At 53.9% G+C, this 26,697-nt stretch overlaps 9 protein-coding genes across 9 annotated transcripts; 5 read left to right on the top strand and 4 right to left on the bottom strand.

Moving 5' to 3' along the window:
* Positions 1 to 711: 711 nt before the first annotated feature.
* Positions 712 to 4,977, top strand: A1O7_07425 (uncharacterized protein; the record flags this gene model as incomplete). The annotated part of the gene is made up of 5 exons (XM_007761425.1): positions 712 to 768; positions 821 to 846; positions 916 to 973; positions 1,039 to 1,470; positions 1,519 to 4,977. The coding sequence occupies 5 exons, from the start codon at positions 712 to 714 to the stop codon at positions 4,975 to 4,977; spliced, it is 4,032 nt and encodes a 1,343-aa protein (XP_007759615.1).
* A 1,458-nt stretch (positions 4,978 to 6,435) lies between these two features.
* Positions 6,436 to 8,229, top strand: A1O7_07426 (uncharacterized protein; the record flags this gene model as incomplete). The annotated part of the gene is made up of 2 exons (XM_007761426.1): positions 6,436 to 6,514; positions 6,578 to 8,229. The coding sequence occupies 2 exons, from the start codon at positions 6,436 to 6,438 to the stop codon at positions 8,227 to 8,229; spliced, it is 1,731 nt and encodes a 576-aa protein (XP_007759616.1).
* A 393-nt stretch (positions 8,230 to 8,622) lies between these two features.
* On the bottom strand, positions 8,623 to 10,563 carry A1O7_07427 (uncharacterized protein; the record flags this gene model as incomplete). Its single annotated transcript, XM_007761427.1, has 2 exons — positions 8,623 to 10,347; positions 10,393 to 10,563. 2 exons carry the CDS (start codon positions 10,561 to 10,563, stop codon positions 8,623 to 8,625), a joined length of 1,896 nt encoding a protein of 631 aa, XP_007759617.1.
* A 414-nt stretch (positions 10,564 to 10,977) lies between these two features.
* A1O7_07428 (uncharacterized protein) lies at positions 10,978 to 14,796 on the top strand (the record flags this gene model as incomplete). The annotated part of the gene is made up of 1 exon (XM_007761428.1): positions 10,978 to 14,796. One exon carries the CDS (start codon positions 10,978 to 10,980, stop codon positions 14,794 to 14,796), a length of 3,819 nt encoding a protein of 1,272 aa, XP_007759618.1.
* A 670-nt stretch (positions 14,797 to 15,466) lies between these two features.
* On the bottom strand, positions 15,467 to 17,054 carry A1O7_07429 (uncharacterized protein; the record flags this gene model as incomplete). The annotated part of the gene is made up of 2 exons (XM_007761429.1): positions 15,467 to 16,879; positions 16,932 to 17,054. 2 exons carry the CDS (start codon positions 17,052 to 17,054, stop codon positions 15,467 to 15,469), a joined length of 1,536 nt encoding a protein of 511 aa, XP_007759619.1.
* An 876-nt stretch (positions 17,055 to 17,930) lies between these two features.
* On the top strand, positions 17,931 to 19,949 carry A1O7_07430 (uncharacterized protein; the record flags this gene model as incomplete). Its single annotated transcript, XM_007761430.1, has 2 exons — positions 17,931 to 19,337; positions 19,392 to 19,949. The coding sequence occupies 2 exons, from the start codon at positions 17,931 to 17,933 to the stop codon at positions 19,947 to 19,949; spliced, it is 1,965 nt and encodes a 654-aa protein (XP_007759620.1).
* Positions 19,950 to 20,913: 964 nt separating this feature from the next.
* Positions 20,914 to 21,418, bottom strand: A1O7_07431 (uncharacterized protein; the record flags this gene model as incomplete). Its single annotated transcript, XM_007761431.1, has 2 exons — positions 20,914 to 21,283; positions 21,387 to 21,418. The coding sequence occupies 2 exons, from the start codon at positions 21,416 to 21,418 to the stop codon at positions 20,914 to 20,916; spliced, it is 402 nt and encodes a 133-aa protein (XP_007759621.1).
* A 491-nt stretch (positions 21,419 to 21,909) lies between these two features.
* Positions 21,910 to 23,659, bottom strand: A1O7_07432 (uncharacterized protein; the record flags this gene model as incomplete). The annotated part of the gene is made up of 2 exons (XM_007761432.1): positions 21,910 to 22,455; positions 22,514 to 23,659. 2 exons carry the CDS (start codon positions 23,657 to 23,659, stop codon positions 21,910 to 21,912), a joined length of 1,692 nt encoding a protein of 563 aa, XP_007759622.1.
* An 899-nt stretch (positions 23,660 to 24,558) lies between these two features.
* Positions 24,559 to 26,335, top strand: A1O7_07433 (uncharacterized protein; the record flags this gene model as incomplete). Its single annotated transcript, XM_007761433.1, has 2 exons — positions 24,559 to 24,946; positions 25,083 to 26,335. 2 exons carry the CDS (start codon positions 24,559 to 24,561, stop codon positions 26,333 to 26,335), a joined length of 1,641 nt encoding a protein of 546 aa, XP_007759623.1.
* Positions 26,336 to 26,697: the final 362 nt, after the last annotated feature.

Genomic DNA, 26,697 nt, shown 5'->3' on the forward strand with positions numbered 1-26,697 from the left:
TGATGACTATATGAAGTTATGACCAAAGACATAGATGAAAGAAGAGATGTCTAATACGTACCCTTGCCTCTCAAGGGTCAAAACATCACATCTCAAAAAGCAGCATTGAAAAGGCTTGAAATATGCGAACATCCGCTTTAGCTTTGTGGGACGGAGCGATCGCGACTAAGGTGTTTGCTTGATCTCCCTCCGCATGTTTTTGGGCTATTGCTGTAGATGACAACACCCATGTTGGACTGTCGGAAGACAAATGACAAACTGCACAAGCACCCTCCGAGACCTGCCGACGGAGATGCTCAATGGATGCTCTCCCGAGACATGTTCTTGAATGTGCCTTTGTGAAGGGCTACCCTTCACACTGAGACGACCACATCATAGGACCAAGTAGTGAAGACAAATAGTCACATGTTTGACGAGGCTGTGATACCCCTCACGGAAGACCGCGGAAAATATTTTCTCCGAAATTCACTTCCCGCTCCACCTCTCAGATTCCTCTCTAACACACCCCACTCCCACACTACCTCCCATCGCCTAACCGCCTTCAGGCGATGGGTTCTTGGTCTGTTCTGCTTCCAATACTTCTTGCACCTTGCCTGGTGCAGACGCAAATTTCTATCCCTGCCTGGTTCTTGCAGGTCCTGTCTACGGGTCATTAGACAGGCAAGAGCACTGTCTTTGAGACAGTGCACGATCGTGGGAATGGCAGCCAAGATGGCAACGAAGAAGATAATCATGGTGGCATCTTTGTATGAGTTCAGTGAGGTGGCTGTGAGTACTCTCTGATTCAACCAGCTAATTCAAATGATAACCTATGACCCAGGCGGACGAACTCATCCAAGCCGACATGTACGTTACCCGCCCCCTGAACGCCCGCAATATGGCGACAACGGTCCGCTGTGCTGACCTCTGATGCAGTGATGCCCATGATGACCCGAGCACAGCACCTTTCTTCTACTTCGACGCTGCTAAACAGGTATGTGCCAATATGAACTAACAGGAATGTTGGCTTCTACGGATCTTGCTAACCGGGATATACAGGCTTTCTGTGCTGAAGTCGACCAGGACGACGACCAGACCATGCGAGATTTCCTCACCCGTATGGCCGGCTACATCGAGTACCAGCTATCAGTTCCGCCTGCCTTGGACGATGAGCCTCGTATCCGTCCTTTGCCGGGCACTGTCATAGAAGATCTAATCCCAGAAGAGCCTACTGGGGACCAAGTGCTCTTGCAATACGATTCCGACAACGAATCATCCGATGGAGACGCTCCTGGCCCCATGCAACATCTGACCGCCTATTGGAAGCCACGAAGTGGGAATATCAGCATACTTCCGCCTATGTACGCCAAAGAAATTGCACGATTGACAGGATCTTCACTCTTCGCCGAAGAGGCTGAGAAGCGCTATCGAATCTATCAAGGCAATTTTCAGCTGGCTCTTGAGAAGCTTGTGAGGCTTGAGCCTTTACTGGTACGCTTCATGCCTCTCGCAGATATTATCGCTAACGTTGTGCTCTAGGAAACTCTCGCGACACAGACTAGCAATTGGTCTCTCCGTGCAACTGGCAATCTTCTCGTCTGGCCTCCCAACCACCAAGATTCTAAACTAGAGTACGTCCACATGGTGCCTGATCACTTTTCCTACCACCGCGTCGTTGTCAACCGGCAGGAGCAATCCCTCTTTAGTAAAGTGCTTGGTGAGCTCCGTGTCTTGGATTCAAGGACGAGGATTCTGGAAGTCCCTCAGAACCTGGAGTACCACGGCGTTACACATACTGCTGAGTGTCAAGCCTCGAAGATCTGGGAAACACAACAGTACGCAAGCTTCGGAGATCCTCAGAATATGGTCCCCATCGTCACCTCGAATCCGACCTCCGAGGACAATAGCGATACAGGCACCGTGAAGGATGCCGGAAATGACAGAATTACGGCGTGGACGCACAATATTGTACCCTCGGCGAATCCGGAGATTGCCCCTGAAGCACCACCGGTGGAGCAAGCCCCGCCTCCACGCCGCAGAGTCATCCTCCAGTCTGACAGCGACGACGATGAGCCTCCTCGTGCCAGAAAACCTGCTCCTCCGATCGTCCCAGCAGCTACAGCGGCTCCGCTCGTTCGGTTATCAGATGAAGAAGATCTTACAGAGGCCACGACACAGCCAGCCTTTAACCCTACACCCTTTCTATCCTCTTTCCCCGTCAAGCACAACGACGACACTCTCGTCGACGTTTCAGAAGAGAGTACGCTCGCGGACAGATCGTCTGCACAGGCATTTACGCCACTGCCGTCCAGCCTGGAGGAAGACACTGATGTCGCCACCAATGCAGAACAGTCTCACGTCGGTCGAACCGACCCATTCGCCAATCTTGTAAACACAGGCATGCTACAACAAATGGCCCCCAGTCCTCGCCCGCAACCAATAGATCTGGTCATTGACCAAGCGCTCATCGATAGGCAGGCGGAAAGCCCAGTAGAGTCACATGAGGCCCCTTCCAAGGCCACAGACGTACCGACAACGACCCCAGAAGATTCGCCATCACAGCCTTTCCGAAGACCTATCTTTGATCCTAATGCATATCGATCACCTTCGCAACCAGCTCGATATCAACGTGGCCGGGGAAGTCAGCGTAGGCGCGCTAATGATCACTACCGCGGCAGTATCCAAGGCGGCAGAAACCCAAACAATAACCACGCTGATCAACCACGACCCATGGCAGCTCCTATACGAGCTTCTCCTCGAGGTGGTCGTCGAGGAGGAGCACATGCAGGCCCTCGTGTCTCTGCATCTGTCGGAAGATCTGCGAGAGTTCATGACACTGTAGCGGATATACCGCAGGCATCGGACAGCAATCTTATCGACGTCAGAGAACCAGTAACTGCGAGCCGTGCTCCTATTGTGCCTCCCGGTTTCGAGTCGATAGTGCCGCTCGTGCCGGAGACGGTTTCCCGGGCTCCTGCCATCCCACCAGGATTTGAGTCCAAGATTTCTCCAATACCAACGGCTGTTTCCCATACCGATACCGTGGAGTTACGGAGCGCGGACCAGAACCCGCCGCCAAGCAAGCCACCGTCCCAGTCTCATATACCATCTGGCACTACCTCGCAGTCTCCGAGCTCTAGGCGGTCTCGTAGCACCCGTTGGAAGTTCAGTGATGAAGGTGCAGAATGGGTGACCACGTTCATACCGAAGGTTGACCAAGCGGCTTTGAGGGAAAAGTCCCTGCAAGAAGCTCTGGCAGCCGTGGCAGCTTTGCAAGGCAAGAACAAGAAAGCCGACGAGGAAAAAACGCCAAAGACACATTCAACCATGCGCCAGCAGGCTGGAAACCCTGGCAAAAATTCGAAGAAGTCGCCGGGGAAGAAAGAGACCAAAGAAGAAGTGGCGGCCCGCAGAAGACGAGCGATCGGAGAGGCTCACGGTCCGACCCCGCCAGCTAATCCACCACGATCAACCACTTTAAACGTTGAAGACATGAGCGAATGGAAGAAAAAGCAGATGAAGAAGCAGACACCTATAGCACAAGCGCATCCCGAAATCGTAGGCGACAGTCTTCGAGACCAAGAGGCCTACAGGCTTGTCGGACTTTTGCAACCAGTGTTCGAGGTAGGGAGGCTTCTGCCCGGGAAACTCAACTTTGAAATCCAAGTCGGGCAAGTTCTCGTTACCCCTGGACAACAGTTGTCCGACAAGACTTTCCACAGCGTCGACGACTGGAAATCTCACTTCGACTCCCGCAGATCTGGCCATACTTTCTCCAGCTTCACCAAGATATTGACGTCCAACGGCGCCGATATCGATCGCGCTCTTGAAACAAAGGGTGCTGGCAGAGGTGGCAACCTCAGGCTTTGGGATCCAGCGCCTAGCTCTCTATCCGTCACCTACGAGTTTCAGTGCCAGAGCCGAACCAACGAGAACTTTCAGATCGTCGTCGACGAGACAGGTACCTATGACTTACGAAAGGGTCTGGTCAACGTCGGCACGATCAGCATCCACGTTCCAGCTCAGATCTGGGACCTCTCGGCAGCTTTGTCCGCGCCATTGAAGTGGTCGGACCCTTCGGACACGGTCGCGCACAGTGTCAAGTCCTTCGTCGAGTCGCTTTACATCTTGCCCGACCGGAAGAAGATCATGCTGTACTTCCGCCCGCCTCACGACGGCGAATTTAAGATCCGAAACCTCATCGTCAAGCGAGTCAGCTACCATCCGAGCAATAGACCCGATGGCAAAGACATTGCGCTCAAGGTGACGGAGGCAAAGAATCTCCATTTCAAGGTCCACGCCGACGATAAGAAGCTGTGGCTGGCCTATGAACCTATCCTCGACCCTACCGAAGAAGCAGATTATAAGCTGCAACTCGCCGACGCCGGTCGAATCCACTACGAGATGTCTGTCGTCCACCGTGGCATCAATGAAGTCCTCGCGAAGAACGAGTCTCTTGAGATTGGCGATCTCACAGACGCCGAAACCACGGGCCAGGCCCTCCTCGACCGCAACATCATCCGGTCCATGCTCGACACGGCCGTCCAGCTGGTCTCGAAAATCGACTACATCGGCATGTGGAACTACGGGACGCAGAAGCGCCTGCAGGAAGAAGAAAACGAGCGCCGTGAGAAAATGCTGGGTCCTCGATCGAGAACTGTTGCTCCGCCAGGCTTAGGGCTTGTCCATGGTTCCATCATGGGTGGCAGCCGGATGAATACAATGTCAGGCAGCACTCCAGGCGGACCTTTGGCGCAGCAGCAGCAGCAGCCTGTTCCTGGCATACGACCCAACACCGTCGCCGAGATCATGGTCGACGAGTCCGGCAACCACTACTTCTTGGGCATGGGCGGCGCGAGGGTTCCCATCCCCGAGTCGCAAGAGGTGATTGATCCCGCGGCTACGGTGATGCCGGACGACAGTGCGAGCAATGCTGGGAGGGGCTTTCAGTCCGTAGGCGCGTCTCGCTTTCTCGATCGAGGAGCGGCATTCTGGTGAGGTTGCGAAGGAACCAAGGGCGGATGGCAGGTGAGGAATGTGGACTTGGAGTATGCGAGGTGCCAAAAGGTCAATGATGCACATGAACAGTGATGCCCCGTGATACCCCTGGGCTGAATGGTTTTTCTTTTTTGTATCAATATTGGGGGGTTGGGCAAAAATAGATTTCCTTTTGGTCGCGTGGGAAAGCACCCGTGTCGGCAATGTACTCTCTTGATAGAAATGGTCACATCGGCAATCAAAACTTCATTCGACACATATCATATCAAAACGGCGGGGCCAAGGATCGTAGGAGTTTGGAGATTCCTGTAAAGTTTCTTTATTGGCTCCCATCAGTGGATTATGCTTGATGAACAGGAGGTGAGGCCGCTGAAGGCTTGGTGTGTAAAGCTGCTCTCGATGCTGGAGCGTTATTGAATGGGCCACAGCGGAGAGACGAAAGGCTTCGCTAATGACTTTTGTGAAGCGGCGTTTGACATGCTGTTCTTACAAGCGACCTCATCCCACTGTCTTTCCCAGACCCATCGTAGCCACTCGTGTCGCAAGCCCAACCACTGGACAGCATAATCGGGAGGACGGGCAAAGGAAGACAAACTCTTGACGAGAGGGATTCGTCCACGTACTAGCATGACGCGCATCCGCTGTAGGCTTGTCGAGAATCTCCCGATAGGCGTGACACTGACGATATCGTTAGGCGGAGAGGGAATGCAATTGACAAATGCATCCGAGCACAAAATGAGAGCAAGCCAGAGGAGCCGCGGCGTGCAGGATCGTGCGAGTGTTACCGAGGATTCAGCAGTTACGGATGATACAGACGTGGATGCAGCAAGCCTGCTCCGGTCGGCAAGGGACCGCATCTGTGTGAAAGGGTAACATCGCCGTGTGTCACAATTGTGCTATGGAAGCCGGGCCAAGTTCCCACCGAGCCCTGCGGCGGTTGCGTTGACGGAAGTTGAGCATAGAGCGTGTCTTGGATAAGTGGGAAGTGCCATATAGTCGACGACATTTTCGAATGGCACAGGTGGTGAAAGTTGGGTGAAGCTTCAATGAACAAGTCACGAGGTTGATGCCGGACGATCGAGGATGACGATGACAGTGACGGAAGCTGAGAGCCGATCACATGACCTGCCAATTGCCGCATCTTCTCCTCCTCCTCCTCCGCCGCCGGCGCCGCTGCCATCATGTTGCCGTGGCTCGCATGGCCATTACGATTGCCACGAGGAGAAATCCGCGTCCGTAATTCTCTCATCATCTCCTCCTGCTCCTCCCTCTCCTCCATCTGTACCATCTACCACACATTGCAATCGCGATAGTCTACCGCCAGAGGCTGTCCAGAAACCGCCGCGTGCGTACTTCAGCCCGCATCGACGCATTTCATCTCATCATACGACATCGAGTGAGACAGTCCACGAGTGCTGCGCGCCCGTTTGCGCGCAGCCATCCCGCACCACCAGCACAATGGGCCTCACCAAGACACAGAGGATATGTATTTTACTGGGAATAGATGCGGTGTTTTTCTTGATTGAACTGATATGCGGTATGTCGAGGTGGCCACCACATCCTGTGCTGATGACATAGCACACTAACGCAGTCTCTCTAGGTTATGCTGTACATTCCCTGGCCTTGGTGGCTGATTCCTTTCATATGTTAAACGATGTCCTATCTCTATGCGTGGGACTATGGGCGGTCCGTGTCGCCAACACGGGGAGCTCGAAGATGTACACTTATGGCTGGCAACGAGCAGAGACTTTGGGTGCGTTGGTGAACGGAGTTTTCCTGGTTGCTCTTTGCCTGTCCATCTTCCTCGAAGCGATCCAACGATTTGTCGAACCTCAGAAGGTCAGCAACCCGAAGCTTGTCCTCATCGTCGGCTGCTTAGGGCTAGCCTCAAACATCCTTGGCCTGTTCCTCTTCCACGAGCATGGCCACAGTCATGGTGGGGAAGAGCATTCGCACGACGACAACCCCGAAAGAACTGCCGAAGAAGGTCACAGCCACGTACATGCAGATGGTGAAACACACAAGATGACAGATGAGCATGGCAATATCGAGGATGTCCTACCGCAAGTTCGCATTGCTGGTTACAGGGCCTCGGACTCGCGGAATTTCACAAAGTCGGATGAAGAAAACACCACCCTCTCGGCCAGGTCCAGCAACACGCCACACCGGAAGCCTGCTAACGGCGAGGTTCATGGTCGACATCGTCGCCGAACGTCGGGGTCGTTTGGAAGAGGTTTCGGCTCCGTGGACAACATACACATTCATCCAGCATCGTTCCGTCAGGATATTATCCAGGCTGCACGACTGGAGGAACGATCCGAATCCGAGTCTGGTGAAGAAGATGCCCTGCTGATCGACGTGGACTCGCCAGAGGATCGTTCCAACACATTCCCAGAGGACCATCATGCATCGCCATCTAGAAGCAATCGAGTCTCAGGCTATGGTAGTATTAATAACCGCAAGAAGAGCCTCGACTACAACCATGCGGCTCACAATCACAACAATCCGAAAGATTCCTCGGGTTCTGGTCATGGCCATGGCGGCCACGGTGGACATGGTCACTCTCACGGCGATCTGAACATGCGTGGCGTCTTCCTCCATGTCATGGGTGATGCCCTCGGAAACATCGGCGTCATAGTAACGGCGCTGATCATCTGGCTCACCACATTCGAGGGACGATATTATTTCGACCCCGCCATCTCTCTCGTCATCACCATCATCATCCTCGCCAGCGCCATACCCCTCTGCAGAGCTGCTGGCCGTATTCTCTTGCAAGCCGTCCCCGTGGGGATGTCTATCGACGAGATCACCGCCGACATTGAATCTCTCCCACGGGTGATGGAAGCACATCACCTGCACGTCTGGCAGCTCAGCGACACGAAACTCGTGGCTAGTCTACACGTCAAGGTTGACTGCGAGGTGGAAGGGGCCGGGTCAGCCAGCTACATGCACCTCGCACGTGAGATCCGAAGCTGTCTGCATGGCTATGGCATTCATAGCTCGACGATCCAGCCCGAGTTTGAGGCACCACACCTGCATTCTCCCAGCGGAGCAGGCGGCGATGATGACGGTGCGGCCGGCGCTGCGGGCAGTGGCAGTGGACTAGCAACGCCGAAGAACAACGCGAACGGCAGCAAAACTGCGAGTTTGAGGAGTGAAGGACAGCCGGTGTGCCTGCTGGACTGCGGTGACGCATGCGCTGGGAGTAAGATGTGTTGTCCGACCGATGGCCCCAAGAACGGGAAGAAGTGAGAGCTCGTGACCTTGATGTATGACTACCTAGGTATCTACCTAGGCACGCAGCACGGGGTTGCAGAGATTAGCTCTCGTGTATTGCAAATGGTGGAGGTGATTGGAGCCGATAAGCAGCGGCAAGGAGTCGAGGAGTTTGTCAAGGCACAAGCGTTGGCCTTTTAGATAGGATCAGATCACCTGGTCTGTAGAACCTTCCTGGGCGAATACAAGCACACGATGAATTCAATCCACCACAAGACGACCATTGTCGTTTCTAGCATTTCGTCTGTCTGTCTGTCTGTCTGCTGCCCCTTGATTTTCACATCGAGCATGTCTAGTTTTGGTACAGGATATAATATCTGTCCTCTATACTACAGATCCGGTATGTGGGCCAGCCAAAGCCAGATCTCATCATCCGTTCCATAATAACCACATATAGACCGCCAACACCGGCCACGCGGTCCGTCCTATTTCACGGCGCAAATACGCAAGTCTTGTCGCGGGCGGCAAATTCCTGCGCTTCGCCATCGCAACCATCCGTTTGGGCATGCCCCAGTCGTCGTCGTCGTTGTTGCCGGCGACGTCCACGGGTCCTATGGGGTACGCGTTCCGGGCGTGCTCGATGTATGGAGGTTTCGAGGGCACGGGCGACGCCGTGCGCGATGAGGCTGGGATGTGACCGTAGCCCGGTTTGCGCGTGAAGAGGTGTGAGTGCGAGTGTGAGCTTCCGCCACTCTGGACGCACGAGCTATTGGAGTGGTTACTGGATTCATGGGCGCGGCGGGATTCAGCGGTCGGGAGGAGAGAGGCCTCTGACTTCTCGTGCTGCGCCTGGGAGACTGCGGCTGAAGGGTTATATCGAAGAGCGCTCAGGAGGAGGATGAAGAGCGTCAGCCCTGCTGCTTGCCCGTAGCGGATGAAGATGCTCAGTTGGTCCGGGAGGAGACACATGTGGTTCTGCACCGTGTCTCGCGGAGTTGATAGTTTCGGGTCATTGGACATGGCTTTGTCCACGCCGACGGGATTCCACAGGCTAACGAGTTGGACACCGGGTTTGCGGATGCCCATGGCCCAACTTATACTCTTGACGGTGATTTCTCTGATCCGGCCAGTGAATTCGTTGTGTTCGATCTCGCAGTAATCGTGGTCGTCGCCTGAGTAGATCATGGTGATTTCTTCGGCAGTCAGGTGCTTGACTATGTCGTTTGATATCAGCGGCGTTAGGACGTTCTGATACTGGTACCCTGCCTGCAGTGGGATGGCGGAGCCTCGTTCTCGCATGGGTCCACAATTGGCCTCAGCGGAGCGGTACAGCGGGACGTGGGAGAGGATAATTGTTGGGAACTGTGAAGAGCTGACTGGGTAAAGTGAGTTTTGGGGTGTCTTCGAGGATTCAGTCTGATCGGCTCGTTGTACTTCCGGGACGAGCGATAGGGGAGCAGGATTCTTCCAGCTGAATCTTGTTTCGCATGTATGTTGAATGGCCTTGGCTCTGATAGTTTTGGCTTCGGCAAGGAAGTCCTCGACCGGTTTCCAGATTTTGCTGGAAGCAGTCGCGGCCGCGCTTCCGTCTCCCGTCCCTGAACTTCCGGTCTTGGGATCAATCTGATCCATGGCACTTAGGGACACCGTATCGAGATGGACAAAAGAGTGATTGCCGATAATATCGATTCTGTTCAGGGGGCCGAAATACGCATCGAAGCGCTCCTTGACGGGCATTTGTATACCCGCCGCAAAGCCCAGGTCATGATTCCCAGGGAGCGAGGCTAAAAGGCGACGGCCTGTGGGTTCCGCTGGCGAGACCGAAGAGCCCGTCAACCAGGAGCGCAAGAAGATGTTCGAGAAACGAATGTATTCCTTTAGCCAAAACCGCGACCCGTACTTCCTGTATCGTTGCTCTGGAGAGCTCGACTCGCCAGTGCCCCATTCTCTGCCTCCATCAAACAGATCGCCAAGGAACAGGGTCGCGTCGGGTTGAAGGTGTTCTTGTAGGAGCCGGTAGGAGCGCCTGAGATACCGGTCCGTGTATAGGACTGTCAAGCTTGAGAGTGGCCACGGTCTGTCAGGATACGTATGCGGGTCCACCAATTGAGGGTCTGCGACGAGGAGGACATGGTGAGGTTGTGTGTGAGCCGGCTACCATGGTCAGTACTGGGCCCTGCAAAGGGATGCTGCACTCACCCATGACTCCCACTGTTGCCAAAGACACTGCCTGACACTTTGATCGAAGATGCGACGTTCCCCCCACAAGAGGAGAAATATCCAAAACACCAGCAAGGCCGTTGGGATGCTTATAAGTCGACCCTTGACTGAGCCGAGCGACGCCTGCGCCAACAGAGCATTGCCTTTCATTCTCTCATGTTACATTGTCGTCGCGACGGTCGGCATTCAAGTTGCCAGAGGCGGCTCCTTCCAGGTGGCTGTGTCGACCAAGGCAGGTAAGGCGCGAGCCGCAGGTCAGGGGCACGCGCACAGGACTCGGGGTATGCAAGCTACTCGTATGTACATTATGCCCAAGCTTCAGGCCCCCCCTTGGGGCCCGCTAAGCGCTTCGAGGGAGCCCTAACTTAGGCTTAAGCTATTAGTCAGGGGGGCCAACCCTTCCCACATTGGTGATTTCGCGCGGTATGAGTGCTAGGTGACCTTGCCACCACCAGGACTACTCAGGTTCCACTTATAAGTCATTCATGATCATCCAGACCTTCATGACAATGATTGCGAGACGAGTCATGCTTTCGTCCGCTTCGACCTCTTGTCGGCTCGGCCATGGACGGTGTCTCCGTCGCCAGCAGTATTGCTGGTCTCGTTACCCTCACGTTACAGGTTGGCGGCACGGTTGCGACCTATGTCACTGCCATCAGGGAGCGGTCCAAGAATGCCAGAGAACTCCAAGATGAATTGCTGCTGCTGGGCGAGGTCCTCAGCAACCTGCGGGATTTTTTGAATAGCGGAAAGGCAGCCGGCAGGTCTTTTGACAGCTACTCTGTTCTCTCGAAAGCCATCAGAGATTGTCGGCAGAGGATAGAGCGCATTGGGCATCGGCTAAAGCCTCCGCCTGACGGCGGGAGATTTGTCCGAGCTATCGACCAGCTCAGATGGCCATTCGAGCAGAGGGAAGTCATGCAGATGGTGGACAATCTGAAGCGATACAGCCAGACCTTCCAGTTTGCGTTCACCATTGAAGGCTTCAACCTCTTGTCCAAGTCGTCAGAAGATGCCACGAAAGGCTTACAAGAGATGCTCCAAGTTTCAAAGAAGATCAGTGAGTTGTCTGCTCAGATGGGCTTGTCCACCGAGGAGTCTTCCAAACGCGCCGCTCAACTGGAGCACATCATTGCCTTGGTACCCATGCTTGCCAAGACCGCTGCCGACGTGAACGAGATCTCTCAAGCTGCACGACTAGCTGAGTTAAGAGAGCAGGAACGAAGGACGACGGATATACTGGACTGGCTTGCTCCTGTCTCGTCACTGCACAAGCATCGCGACCTCCAAGTACGACGGGCCGAGGACACAGGACGATGGTTCCTCGAGCATCGCGACTTCCTCGATTGGCTCGATGACAGAAGTACGAGTCATGACGTCCTTTGCGTTGGTGGACCGGGAGCTGGGAAGTCTATACTATCCTCACATATCGTTGATTTTCTGCGAGCTAGATTCAAAGACCAGGACGTCGCCGTAGCTTACTATTATTACGACTACTCCGAACAAGTGTCACAGCACCCTGCCGCCTTTGCCAGGTGCCTTTTGCGCCAACTCAGCTCTCATGCCGAAAATGTGTCATCTGCCGTTGCCGAGTTCTATCAACGAACGAGGAATGCCGTCAAAGACCAGACGTGGTTCCACGATTTGTTGGCAGTCACGCGTCGGGTTGTTGCGACGTTTACCCGTTGCTTCATCATAATCGACGCCCTTGATGAGGCAGACAGCCAGAGCCAAAGGTCAGGCTTCTTCGAGGTCATGGGCGCCATTAGATCCTCATCGGGAAGCACGGTAAAGCTGCTTGCCACCACCAGACCCCACGCCTTTACTCTGCTGGACAAGTTCAACGACCCGGTGACAATCGAAATTATTGCAAATGCTGCAGATCTTCGCCGATATCTCGTCCAAACGATAGACGAACATCCCGACTCCGAAGATCTGATGGGCCATGAGCTTCGAACACAAGTTCTTGACACGTTAACGAATACCGCTAATGGCCTGTTCCTGCTGCCAGCTCTTCAAGTCAAGACGATATTAGACCAAATCACAAAAGCCGATGTGAAAAGAACATTGCTCCATCTCTCGACAGATCTAACGCATGCCTTCCAGTCCACGATACAAAGGATTTCGAACCTGTCTGTTACCAGACGAGATCTTGCTTTCAGGATATTGATGTGGTTATCCCACGCCCGAAGGCCACTGTCACCATCCGAACTGCAGCATGCCATGGCCCTGAGGCTTGAAGATACTGATTTGGACAGGGACAACTTCCCCTCTGTCAGGACCCTTGTTGACTGCTGTTGCGGACTTGTCGAGGTGGATCATGAGAGTTCGCTCATACGCCTAGTGCATCATTCCTTGGAAGAGTATCTGCGGCACCATAATCACGGCCTCTTTCAGGATGCCAACCTTGTTATCACCGGAACCTGTATCAAGTATCTGATGCTTGATTCGATCAAGGACCTACCATACAAGAAGAGGCAAGATTTTGCCAAGGCTTTGGACGACTTTGCATTCCTAGAGTATGCAGCTCTTGAATGGGGCCATCATGCCTATCAGATTTCCGCCGAGAAGATCAGGGACACCGCCCTCCCTCTGCTTTCGGACAGCTTTCGCATGTTCACTATGGCTCGCGTGCGTGATTTCCAAGCGAACCACCTTCGAAACTGGAAGGAGAAGACATGGGCGTGGGCTTATTCAGGTGGTGCTGGAATCTGGTTAGCAGCTCAATTCGGCCTTTCCGAGCTCCTCAAAGTCTTGATTGCTCAAAAGCAAACTAACCTCTGTCTGGATGCACGCGACGCGTATGGACAGACAGCACTGCACACAGTAGCCGTTTCTGGTGATGAAGAGGTCGCCCAAGTGCTCCTCCAGCATGGAGGTAATGTGCTGAATGTGAATGATAGCGGAAGCACGCCCTTGCATCTGGCAGTGTCATTCCGACGGCTTTCCATAGTGAGACTTCTTCTTCTTCAGTATGGACGAGAGCAGCTGGATTACCCGGGTCCTGAGGGATTCACACCTCTACATAAGGCGGTGGAACAAGGCGATGAAGAAATGGTCACTACCCTGCTGGAGGCAGGAGCATTGGTAGCAGCCTCCAACAGTCAAGGAACGACTCCCTTGCACATTGCAGCGCTCCGCGGCTACCTAGCCATAGCGAAGCTGTTGGTATCGGCGGGTGCTTTGGTGCATGTGAGAGATAGGCAGAGTCTATGCCCACTTGACTTCGCCGCCACCGGCGGCTTCACAGATGTGGTCGCCTACTTGGTCGAGAATGGCGGCAACATGTTCCACAGAGGGCGCGAACTCTGGACACCGCTGCACCGCGCGGCGAGAAGAGGCCACACTGAGATTGTGCGCTTCTTTCTAGAGCGAGGAGCCAATGCTCTGACTTTGGACTTCAGGGACAATACTCCGCTACATCTTGCCGTTCGATCGGGAAGTATGGGGGCCGTGAAAACTCTTATCGAATGCAGTCCTGATTCAGAACTCAAACGAGCACAACTCTTCTGTCGTGATAAAAAGGGATCTACGCCACGAGAGGTCGCCTTCTTCACCGCTCATTACGACATCCACAAATACCTGCGCGTCGCAGAAAAGGAGGCCCAAGGCATGAGCGACCCAAGCAGCGCAAACCTGCTCCCCACGGCCATTGAGGAAGGCGATCTGCAAGCCATTCAAGCGCTTCTCGCCAAAAGCCCTGACTTTATCAACTCACTCGAGCAAGACGGCCAACCACCTCTGCATGTTGCAGTCCAAGAAAAGCAGAGGTCTATTATTGAATATCTCCTCGGTAGAGGAGCTTCGATCGAAACGGTAGGCTATCACGGCTGGCGGGCTTTGCACATAGCGGCCTCGTTGGGTGACGTCGACCTTGTGGAATTGTGTCTAGCTCACGGCGCCAAAACCGACACGCGGACACATACGAATCAGACACCGCTCCATAAAGCTGCGTCTTCTCGCTCCGTTGCGGTTGTCCGCCGGCTCTTAGCTGCTGGGGCCAACTCAGAGGCTAAAAACGACCGTGGGATGACCGCTCTGCATATCGCCGCGAGTCAGAACGACATAGACATCGTTCGAATGCTGGTGGTGGAAGATGGGGTTGATGTCTTTGCTGGAGATCGCCTCAAGTTGACGGCGGCGATGTGGGCAGAGAGATCGGGGCACCTGGACGTCTTGTTCTACCTCCGAGGAGAGGAACAAAAAGTCAAAGTCAAAGTCAAGAACAGGAGCATTACCGCTGCCCAAGAAGAGGCTAGCGAGGAGCTGAGGAGCAGGAGTGCAGAGTATCCCAGTATCAAAGAGCTGGTCGATGCATTGGGACAGGTTCAGGTTGAGGTTGATGCTGCCGAGAATGAGTCCCCAGGTATATATGGACGGTAAGTATCGCGGTCATGGTTGTCAAAAATCTATTCGAGTTATCAGAGATCCTGACCCGAGCTCATCTTGTGCGCGAGCTCAGAACAGGCAACCTGCCGGCTCACAGGCCCGGGATCTATTGCACACCATCGAACTGAAGCCGTGAGGCCAGGGGGGAGCCTTGTACATTGTAACAGTACCGGCATCACAGAAGGAAGGCCCAAGACCCCTGCCGAGTAAAATCGCGACCAATGCACAGTTGAGGTAGGTGACGCCTGTGCTCTGCTCGCTCATGCCCGTCTGTGTCCTGGCGTGTGACTTTGATGCAGACTCCGTGTAAATCTGCTCCTCCTGGGGACCGTGTCAGGACTAAATGCGTGGATGGCACGGGCGGAGCAGAGCTCTGGGCTGGTAGAAGCGGACTGCTGGGCTGAGATGAAGCTCTGAACGCGAGGAGCGGTGCTTGGTAGGAGCAGTGAGGTAGAGAGAGAGACAGAGACAGCGACAGCGACAGAGAGGAAAAAGATATACTCCGTACGTAGTCATCAAAGGTGCTCTTAGCTCTTTTTTTTTGAATACCGCTGAAGGAAGACTCCGAACCATGGCACCCGTGCTGCTCATATGCTAATACTGTACGGAGAGAAAGCACATTACATCTCGTGTGGCCGTGGTTGCTGTACGTTTGGCAGGCCGATCACTTTGCCTGGCCTGAACTTCGACCCCTGGCTTGTGCGCGCTTGAAATTTGCACTCCGCCTTGCGCTCTTCGAGTCCGGTCTTTTCTTGTTTCTTTCCCTCTTCCTATCCTTGAGGCTCTGCGGTTTGCCTTTTTTCCCGCCGTCCTCGCTCGCCCGATGGCCCTCGAAGACAAGCGGTTTCCCTGCCCGTCCTCTGGCGAACGAGCTCTTGCTGGGGAGTTTGCCGCCAGAAGGCAACCTCGACGATGTCTTCACTTTTGTTTTCCTCGCGCGCATGACCCTCAGCTTCCTGGGTAGCATGGGGGGAAATTTCTTGTCGTTCATGAGCAACGCGGCTTCTACGCCGTTCTCGTCCCTGAATTGCACGTAGGCGAATCCCTTGGACACGCGGGTCTCTTGGTCGCGGACCACGCGGACAGATTCGACGGCGCCGCACTTGCTGAACGTGCGCCAGAGGCCTTCTTCCGCGTCGGCGGGTTGTTTGGCGGTGGGGCGTCGGGTCTCGTTTTCACCTGTAGGTTGCGTCTCCTCGTTGACGAAGCTGAGGTTGCCGATGAAGACGCAGCGTTTGTGGTCGACGGGGAGAGGGCGGGCGAGGTAATCGACCCGGAGGTGGCGATCGAGGACGACGCTCCCGTTCAGCGTTTTGGCAACGTGCTCTGCGGCAGCTTCGGTGGTGAAGACCGCGTACGCGTTGGTGCTGGTCGTGGTCGCGTCCATGAGCTCTTTCTTGGCGTACGTGGCTTTTTTGGGGCCGGATGCAGCGGCATACGCCGTGGAGCGGAATCGGATGGACTCGAATTTTCCTGGTCGTTTGCCGCCTTGAGCGGGAGTCTTCAATACGGAGCGCAGATGGCGGGTGAGTGTCCGCTTGGCGTGCTTTGTTTTGATGGCCTCGGTGGACACGTTTCCTAGGAAGACGGTGCGGTTGAGTTTGTCTCGGTCTTTGAGCTTCTTGTCGAAAATTTCGTGGCGGAGAGGTACTTCGACCTCGGAGGGTTCGCTGACTGAGTCGTCGTTGGAGCTTGTATCCACGTCCTTTGAATCTTGTCCTGCTTGCTTCTGCTGCGTCTCTTTGTCCTCTTCTCGCTGTAGGCGCTTGAAGTATGCTTGCTCGAGGTCGTCCTCGTCCGCATTTCGCTTGCGTTTCCGTGGCTTCACCGTTTCGCTTTGTGTTTTTATAGCGGTTCGTGGAGTGTCGTCTTCAGGTAGATCATCTGCGGTCTCGATGTCTTCCTCGCTGCCCTCCTCGTCGTCCTCGTCCTCGTCATCGCTCTCTTCCTTTCCATCCTCGTCCTGAGAGGATCTAGGGTCCGAGGTTGACGATACGACTTCCTGAGCGCCGCCTCTCGGGGCAGAAGCTGCTTTTGTTGGTTGGACTACTCTGCTCGGTACTTTTACTGGTCCAGACTAAACAAGAGAGTCAGTGCCGATAAGAAAGTTTGGGTACTTATAGACTTACACTGAAAGCAAAGAGGGAAGCAAGCGCGGGATCGACCGAGTCGTCTTTCGCTCCGAGTTTGGCGGCGGCTTTCGTAGGAGGAGCAGCTGGCTCTGCAGCTCTCGTCTTCTTGGATTTGGACATGTTGTGAACCGGTAGACACAACCCAGTATTGCATTCCCCGGATCCAAGAAATTTTGGGTGGTTTGGCGGAAAAGTGCAAATGGGGATAACACTGGTGCATATGGGTTATCGCCGAGGCTAACCCGGAACAATGATTCGCCCCTATGACATCGTGGGCAGCGCCCATTATTCAGGCCGCAGGGTCTCATTGTGCCCTGAAGGGAGGAAAACGAAACCTTGGGGCTGCACGGCGCTGCGCTGCGTTTCTCCACCGACGCCAACACGCTGCAAGACTCAGTCAACTGCTCCTCCTGGCATTCTGCCGCCTGCGACGTCGACTACTCGATTCAATTTGGTTTCTTCTCTCGCCTTGCTTGACTTTCTTAAGATACTCGAACGATCACTTTCGCATTGGTTCCCACATGCGATTTGTCTTACCACTCACGCATTGTCCACCGATCATCCTCCCAACCCCGCTGGCAGCCCTGTGCTCGCAGTCACTCCCACCCTTAGCTCCTCGAGAGATCGCAACCGGTCTATACACATACATGCGAAGATCTTCGTGTCAGGCATCGCCGACAAACGGCTAGACCCTCGTGCGCAGTCCTTGTGCGCCCGAGCCGTTTGATGTCACTTGGCGCACAAGAATCGCTGACCACGATGCGAGTGTGACTGAGAGACATTCACTCCAACTCGGTAAGTAGGTTCATAATCGTGACGGAAGCCCGCATTCCTGCTTTCATGGAAGATAGCTCGAGTCTGGCTAACCGTTGCGGTGTTGTCAGAAGCTATCTGTTCTCGACCTTCGCAGCTCCATTACTGAGGCCTCCTCAGAGTCCAAGCTTCTCACTCCGCCTTTTTCGAGGACCTCGTCGACAGTCCTCCTTCGCAGCACCCATGGATCTGGCCGCAGATTCTCTCCTTGCCCTTTCTAATGCCACCACGAACATTGCCGCCAAAGAAGAACCACTCTCGGACGATGATCGGTCGAGCAGCCTTAGCGAGCTTGAGGAAGACCTCGAAGATGGTGAAGACGAAGAAGTAGATCCAACACAACTGGGGGACGCTGATTCTGAGGCTGAAACTGAGCGACTGCAAGTCACGCCAGAGAATCTCTCTAGGAAGAAGCCTTTTGAGAGCAGTCCCAGCAAGCTTGCCCAAAGACAAGATGTAGACATGCGGCCTGAAATCGAGAGCTTGACGGAAAGCCTGGTCTCGTCTCCTATATCCTCCCACCCCGACTCGGACAATGACGATCCCTTGAGCGACGGTCCGGACGCAGATGAAGAACTGCCAGTTGAGGCTGTGCCTGCTGGCACGATGTCCCCCAACAAGCGTAAACGAGAAGAGAGCGCATCAGACCTTGAGGAGGCACCCAGATCACGAAGACGACGACGGCCAGGCTCACCCGAGTCTGACGAGGATAAATCAGAACTAGACAGTGACGGTGATGAAGCTCCTGCTCCTCAGACTCGGAAACTCAACGTTGAACCCGAAGTTAAAGTCGCTGAACAGGGTACACACGCCCCAGAAGTCGCTGAAGAAGAACAGAAAGAAGTTGAGAAAACTGATACTAGCGAAGACTCCAAGGGCAAAAGCAGAAGTCGGTTAAGGAGAAAAACGAAAGAACCTATGATACCAGAGCCGCAGCCAGAAGACGGTGAAGACGCCGAAGCGGCCGAAGACTCAGAGCCCGGCGACGCGGATGAGAATGATGCCGAGGCGACCCTGAAAAGCGAAGAAGAGCAAGCCAGACGCATGGCGGCCATGGACTCGCTGATGGCCATTGAGAAGCAGTTTGCAACACTAAGGGACCGCCTCTATGACGAACGCATAGCGGCAATCAACCATGAGCTACAGCTACTGCAAGAACCAAAGCCAGCTCATCCTGAGCTGATACGTCAGGTCGAAGCAGTGCAGAGATACCGCGACGAAAAGTTCCAAATCGAGCAAAAGCTGCTCGTTTACAAGGTCGGAGCCTTGAAGAACAAGGCCGTTGCGGAACGGAGTCAGATTCACAGCCAATACTTCCAGACCGTAAGAGACATCAGAGAGCGACACCTTGAACGGATCAGCGAGCACTTTTACCGGATTCAGCGTGATAGATTTAAAGCGGATTCCTCGATACCCAGTTTCAGCATCCCATTCCCGGAGAAGAGATCACAGCAAATTCTCCAGCAGACGGCTTACAATAAGGAAGTCTCGATTTTGTCGGGCGTAGCTAAATACGTGGGCTTCCCTGCTGCGCCAGAATTGGAGGCATCCAGGCAGAAAGATATTGAAGACGACATCCAGAAGATGGGGGTACGTTTACCTTGACAGCCACGCACACGAATGCGACAAACTAACAGCTCGTAGATCTCACCTGCACAAATTCGACCTGCCAGAACCATTCAGCGCCCAGCAGTGCAATCACAGATGTCCGGGCCACAAGCCGAAGAGCAGTTCCTGGAACAGACTCCCTGGGCTAACCCTCAACATCCTATTCACCGTCTGAGCCGGCAGAACTCCAACCGCTCACCAATGAACGAATTTCTCACGCCAGCGAATCAACAACGGAATATGCCGGACAACCTCCAGCCCCCAGGAGGATCGGCCTCTACCATCGCCGACCCTTCAGCGTCGGCCCAAGCGTCCTCAGCCATCAACACCCCCCATGATGGACAGAACAGCACCTCTAAGACGGAGGTCCAAGCAGGACCGTCTGCACTACATAACTTCCGCATCCACTCTGCGAGCCCCCTCGATATGAGGCGGCATCCCGAGTCAAATGATCAGCCAGGGAAGGACAAGGACATGATGAGCGCTGGACGTGACACGGGCTCTTCACCTCTAACCTCGCGAGCATACTTTAATGCAACGGCGCCGAGACCACCTGCTATCACGGCTGGGACGGGAAGATTTAGTGTTCGTTGACGGCATTGAATGATAGCAGGAAATTGCAGTTTTGGGAACGAGCACACGGGGCATTGCGGAAGGAGCAAGCAAACGTCATGACACCCCTCTGGAATTGCAGGCTTTTGTAGATTCTGGATTTACTTTTCAGTTAATGAGAAGTGATTGAACTGATTTAAGTACTGATCAACAATGGTTTTCGCCTTATTCAGGAGCAAAACATCGTGGCCGTGTGGGGCAACTTGGTTTGAACGGATCTGTACGATTCTCCTTGGACCACCACTGATCGGCTTCCTCTGACCATAAACTGGTAGGGTAAAAGCCTGCCTTATGCTGGTGGATGTACAGACATGCGCGTCAATCTTTCTCACCCACCGCTCTGCCACGGCACCCAACACCCAAATCCTCAGCGCAATACTTGCTCTCGCGGCGGTCCAGGCCTGAACACTGGAAGAAGTGCTTGCGGGATAAAATCCCGCCATCTCACGAACAGCTGGACGGGTAGACCCGAACAGCAGATTTCAATCGACCGTCGCCGCCGGCAACCGTGATATCTAGCAGAGGAGTAGAGATGCCAGCTTTGGCCAAAAGGCAGAAAATCCACGCTTCGTTGTATCTCCAACATCTCGGGACCGTCGTGACGGCAGGAACACGACGCCCTTGGTTTTGTTAGGTCTTCCGTGTTGATAAATGACGTTCGACGAAACTGTTTATCGGTCGGGCTCTTTCTCGTTATTGATAGTGCGGCAAGCAACCTCTGGTGGCACACGATTATGCCCAGCCCTGGCAAATGCTAGCCAAGCAGGTACGAGAGAGGCCTTCCTGATGTGTCTGATCATGGCGATAGTGCTGCCATTGCCGCTGCCGCTCCCGCTCTCGCTACCCCTTGCCCTTGCCGCTGTTGCCGTCGCCATCCTCTGTCCAGCACGCAGCTGGTGACGCGCCGAAAGATCGCTTCATCGTAGCACCCTAGTTTAGGAACTCTTCAGGAGCGCATCCCATTTACTTGTGAGGTCGGAATCTTCGCTTTGACTGCCTGGGACTGGTTCTGATGTTGTATTGCTTGCGCCGCAGTCTGGGGCTCGGAAGGCACGATCACGTCGTCGAAGGTCTCCTGTCCGACGGCTTTTAGTGTGAATGAAACTATTATTGCGAACACGTCCGTCAGCGGCTGATTCTCGAAGGAAATAGCAACGAGGTGAGCTGAGGGCAGGCAGGCAGGCATACAAACTCCAATTGCAAACCCGAATATTGCGATTCCCGTGAGTGTGTTCTTTACGAGGTATGGTCGTCTGGCGCGGAGGAGGGCTGCACCGGTCCGGTAGTCTGGGTTGTAGTATGAGGAGCGTTTGAGGCTGTTGGATGTCAGTATTCCGTGCAGAGAAGCTTCGTGGACTTGAGGGGACTGAGATGTGCAGCGTCTTGGGAGATGGCCCCGAGGAGAAGCAACGGACTCACAGGCCGCGTTGGAGGGGCAGAGTTGGATGCATTGTGAGAGTATTCAGAGGCTATTCGGAAGGTGAGATGAGACGCTTGAGTAAATGCTGTGTACGCTGTACCTCGTGTAGCTTGAATGTGCATGAATGTGGTGATGGAAGCAATTACTGCAGGCCAAAGTAGGTGAATGGTTGACAGTAGAGTGGCCGTATTTTTACGGATGAGCATAAGACCGAAAAGCAGTGCAGCCTATATCAGATCAGTCTAAGCGAAAGGGTGCCGGGTCCTCTAGCCAGAAGCTCCTGTACATACTCGTCCAGGCACCTTGTATCGCTCAAGGACTTAGTTATATCGTTCACGCAATTAGTTGTATCGCTCATGTGAATAGTTGTATCGTTCCCAGGGAGGCAAGTACCTCGCCAACATTTGACATTGCCTGAATATACATAATCTTACAGGAGAAGTGCCCAAGCATCGCGTCCCAGTTCAGGGGGATGCTTTTCGATACAATACAAGCTCTCGTATCATCTATTCAGACACAAAGCTAAGTCTCAAAACCGTCACGGATCTCCAGGAATCGCTGATACCGGTCCCTAGTCCACCGTCGAGAGGCCTTCCCCCAGATCATCATGGGCAGGGTCGTCATGATGAACACGAATGCCAGGACACCGATAGCAATAAATGTGTTGCGAACACCGCTTGCTTCGATCCAGTCGGAGGCGGTAAAGGTGAAGACCAGCGCGATTGAATTGTTGATTGTCGCTACACCAACCATGCCTTCCAAGACCATGTCGGGATACGCATCCATCAGGTACGCCATGCTCAAGTCCCCGGCGCAACCCCATCCGAAACCGATGAAGCCGAGACCAACATATGGGGCAGGCCATCTCCAGCCATAGCTGGTTCCAATCCCGAACAGCCACAGACCAGTGGGGAAAATGGCGGCACACGGATACATGAGCCAAAGTCGATGCTCAGCTTCGCTAACGCCGCCGTTCCTCTTGGCCATCCAAATCATGAATTTATCACTGAGCCAGCCACCATATGTGGCTCCGATCACGGCGCCAATCAAACACGGCACGTTCATGAGCTAAAAATTGGGTCAGCTTCCCCTCTGGCGACCGCTTTGGCCATAAGAGATGACTTACCCCATCAGCAGCATCACTGTAGTACCACGGCGGACCATACCAGTTATCCTCCTCCACTGTCAGATAGAAGGTAAGCCAGGCATCTTGCGCTCCCCATTGCAGGCCCGAATACAAAACTGCGGGGAATGTGAAGATGCGCAGGGTGTGGAACAACCGCCGAAAGTACTGCTTGAATCCGAATCCGCGCAAATTCGGGGCTGGAGTAATAATCGCAATGCGTCGCCAATACGGTTTCGGTCGATCCTCAGCTGCAAGTCGCTCTTCAGCAACAGAACGTCGACGTGGTGATCCAGCCTGTGGTTCGTCTGGCTGATCGGGAATTTTCTCTTTGTCCGTCGACTCTCCTTCTAGCCCTGCAGAGGTGGAACTGTTCCTGTTGACGCCATCAATCAGGTACCTGTCTCCGTCATTGACCACGTATCGATCCCTGTGAAACGTGGTCTCTTCAAGGCCGAAGAGAAGGACAAAGAAAGTCCCGCCAGAGATGATTGCTCCAAAATACCCGATCCATCTCCAATCGAGACTGCTGTCTGCAATGTAGCTGGCAATCAAAGGTCCGAGATACGTGCCGATACTGGTTGCTAACACATAAACACCGAGCACTGAGCCACGCTGGTGCTGAAACCACAGATCCATCAACGACAACTGCACGGTTGCTTCGGCGACTGATTCGGACGCGCCGACAAAGAGCTGGTTCCATTGGGCATCGCTTGTGCTCTGACCTCTGGCGAACCATATACCCCCTATGAAACCCCATGTCATGCCTATCAGGTAGAGGATGCGGCGACCATAAAGAAAAACCGCTGGGGAAGACAGTAGTGTCCAGTATCCGATCCCACAAAACAGAATCCCAGCACCCGTATTGAAGGAGCCATAGCTGATGCCGAGCTCAAGGTTCTCATTGTACTGGGCGGCGCCAGCGTCGTTGGATGTGGCGGCGGTCAGCGCTGTGACGAAACAGACGAGGAAACTATGCCATATCTTGCGTGGCTTCGACCACTGAAGAGGGTCATTGGGAGAGTCGGTTGGCTGAGGCACCAACACAATGTCGCCATCTCTCTTCAGCGAAGGATCTCCTGGATACAATGGCTTTCCCTCTGTATCGAAAATGCGGCGAGTGCCTGGTAGCTCTTCGGCGTACTCCATGCGCTCACTACAATTTCCAAGGTGAGTGGGGAGTCCGCGGCGCCAAAATTAGAGGAGGATGGAGAGATTTAGCTGGGCCATGAGTACTTTATGAAGTCAGCGAAAGGTGTGCGCCATATCGCCTGGGGGTCAGCCCAAGCTTAGATCCCTTATCATGGTGGTTTGCCCCCAAAAAAGCTCTCGTGGGTGACCACTGACGAGTGCGGGCAGGAGATTTGCCTGATCCAGCACCTTGACAATATTCTGCAGACCCCGCAAAGAGCCCACCAAGGAACGGTCATTAGCGCCTGGCGTGCGAAGCTCATCAGTGGCAAACAGATACAGAAGTGGTGAGTCAGCAATTTGCGCGTACTGTCTTCTAAAGAAGTCCAATGGAGGGCAAATCATCGGAGGCTTGAGGCAGGTTTACCTGGCTGGGGAGTGTGTGAGCTGCCCGAAATAAGCGACAGAAAGGAAGCTGCCGGCTTGACCTTGATGCTTAACCAGGCCCGACGATGCTTTTTCCCAGTTAAACTGAGCTTTAATGGGGCCCGCACTGGTACTGCCGCCACGGCGTCATCTCGACGCCGATAAGCAGTTCACGAGCAGCCCTAGATTCCTGTTTCGCGCTGTAACCAGGACTCTTATTGGTGGCGCCTGCCCTTAGGTGCGGTTACACCTCCCTAGAAAGTGGTTAGCGTGGTGCCATCCCACATCACCTTCGCCTTACTTCCGCTTCATCCCACCCTTGTGCCTGCGCTCCCGTCCAGCATCCCTTCGTTGCCACAACCTCCCATCTCTCCTTACTTACTTCTCGCTTCTCTTTCTACGTATCTGCTCGATACAGCCTTGTAGCCACGAGGCCTCCTCTCTACTGCCTCCAGCCTATCATATAGCTGATGTCGACTTGCCAGCTCAGAATGGCTCAACACTTCCACATCGCTCAGCTCACCCCTCATAAACCCAATAAGGAGTCGAGTAGTCCTTCGACCATCCTGCAACTCGCCCAACGGCTACTCCCCTCATCTGCCGCTACCAAAGAGTTGGAGGATGGTCTAAACCCGAAAGACCCGGGACAGAGCAATGTCCATGAAGTTGTGAGTCCAGAGAAAAAGGAACCATCTACAGCAGGTGGACTTCCAACCCAGAAGAAAGTGATCGTAGTCGGTGCCGGCATCGCCGGTCTTCGTGCTGCCTCCGTCTTGAGAACCCACGGAGTCCACGTCGTGGTCCTCGAAGCCCGGTCCGACCGGATCGGCGGACGGATTTACACGAGCAGGAAAGCTGGGCACGCTCCCAGAGACATTGGTAAATATTACCAAGGCAATACTGACAATCGCCGTAGGCGTTTGACATGATGTCGTTAAGAGCGCTCATTGTTGGGCCACGCGCCGTTGTGGGGTTGTTTCCCCATGTCATCCACTTCTACTCACACTGTCTTTAGGAGCCGCCTGGATGCACGAAACTGCCAACAACAAATTGGTCCGTCTGATCCGTGAGCTCAAAATTGAACATTACTATGACGACGGTACTCCTCTCTACTATGCCAAAGACGGCCGTCTCGGATCCCAATTTAAGGCCAAGAAAGTCGCCGACGAGTTTGCCGACTTCTGCGAATGGTACTATGACGAGAATCCAGACGCCGAGGACAAGCCCGCCTTGACTTTCATCAAGGAATGGCTCAGTACCCATCCTCTCGTCAGCGAGGATGAACGCCTCTGGGCTCCTCAGGCCGCTCGGGAGGTCGAACCCTGGATAGGTACCAGTCTCGAACAAGCCTCGTCGAAACATCTTGCCTACTTCGCAACTGAGCGAAACCTCTATATGAAAGGAGGCTACGACACCATCGTCAACTGGGCAGCCTCGAACCTCCGTGACCCCGAGACTATCCGACTTGGCCACAAGGTCACTCAGATTGAGTGGAATGAAGACGAACGCCAACCGTGCACAGTGCATGTGACCACTTTGGACGGCAACTCTACCACACTCGTTGCAGATGCTATCGTGTGTACCCTTCCCCTTGGTGTCCTGAAACACAAGCTTGTCGACTTCAGTCCTTCTCTCCCACCACAACTCTCGCTCGGTATCGACCGACTGGGATATGGTGCCCTCGGCAAGATTTTCGTCGAGTTTGAAACAGTCTTTTGGTCGAAAGACAATGATCAATTCATCTATTATCCCGAGCCGGCAGACACTTTCGACCCTGATTCAATCCTTTCGTACATGACAGTCACTAGTAACAACTGGATCATGAGTGGCACCACAGAACTGTCTGTTCAGATCGTGGAGCCACTCACCCAGCGAATCGAGTCCATGACCTCGGAAGCTGACATTTTCGCCTTTTTCGAGCCTCTCTTTAAGCTCTTCCGTACCGAGCCATACAAGAAACTTCCTCCAGTTGTGAATCTGGAAACGACACACTGGACACAGGACCCTCTGGCTGGCTACGGTACTTACACTGCTGACAAAACCGGTGACGACCCGGAAATTTGGTTTGACGCCATCGATGGCAACAAGGGAAGCAAGCTTCAGTTCGCTGGTGAGCACTGTGCACGGCTCGGAAACGGATGTGTGCATGGTGCTTTTGCCACCGGTGAAACTGCCGCGGTCAACATCATGACGTCGATGGGGATCTCCTACGATGGTGGAGATCTCTATAGTAGACTTACTGGGAAGAGAAGATCACCCAGACACTGAGCGGGCGGATACGGATATCCACCATTCGACAGTCCGCGGAGCTGTGCTATTCTCTGCTGGTTGACACTTGGTCCTGGATTGCCGGACTGAGATATGTCGGGCACATGTTGTACTCCTGCAATCGACCCGTCCTTCATTTTACAGCTGAGTTTTGGCGTTGTTGTTTTGTAGAGATTGTTTTCGAGTTATTTCCTTTCCAAATTGTCTCCCGACCGGTGTTGTAAGGCCGTGCTTTGAGGAAGTTGAGTTCAGACGACATGGTTCTGTCCTATTGGTTGTTATGAATATTGGTGAGAATGTCGCTGGATGTTACTTTGCTTTATGGTCTGTGCTGCGGCCTGACGAGCTACAGTCCTAAAATG

The sequence above is a fragment of the Cladophialophora yegresii genome (assembly GCF_000585515.1).
Source record: "Cladophialophora yegresii CBS 114405 chromosome Unknown aczIN-supercont1.5, whole genome shotgun sequence".
Classification (NCBI taxonomy): Eukaryota; Fungi; Ascomycota; class Eurotiomycetes; order Chaetothyriales; family Herpotrichiellaceae; genus Cladophialophora; species Cladophialophora yegresii.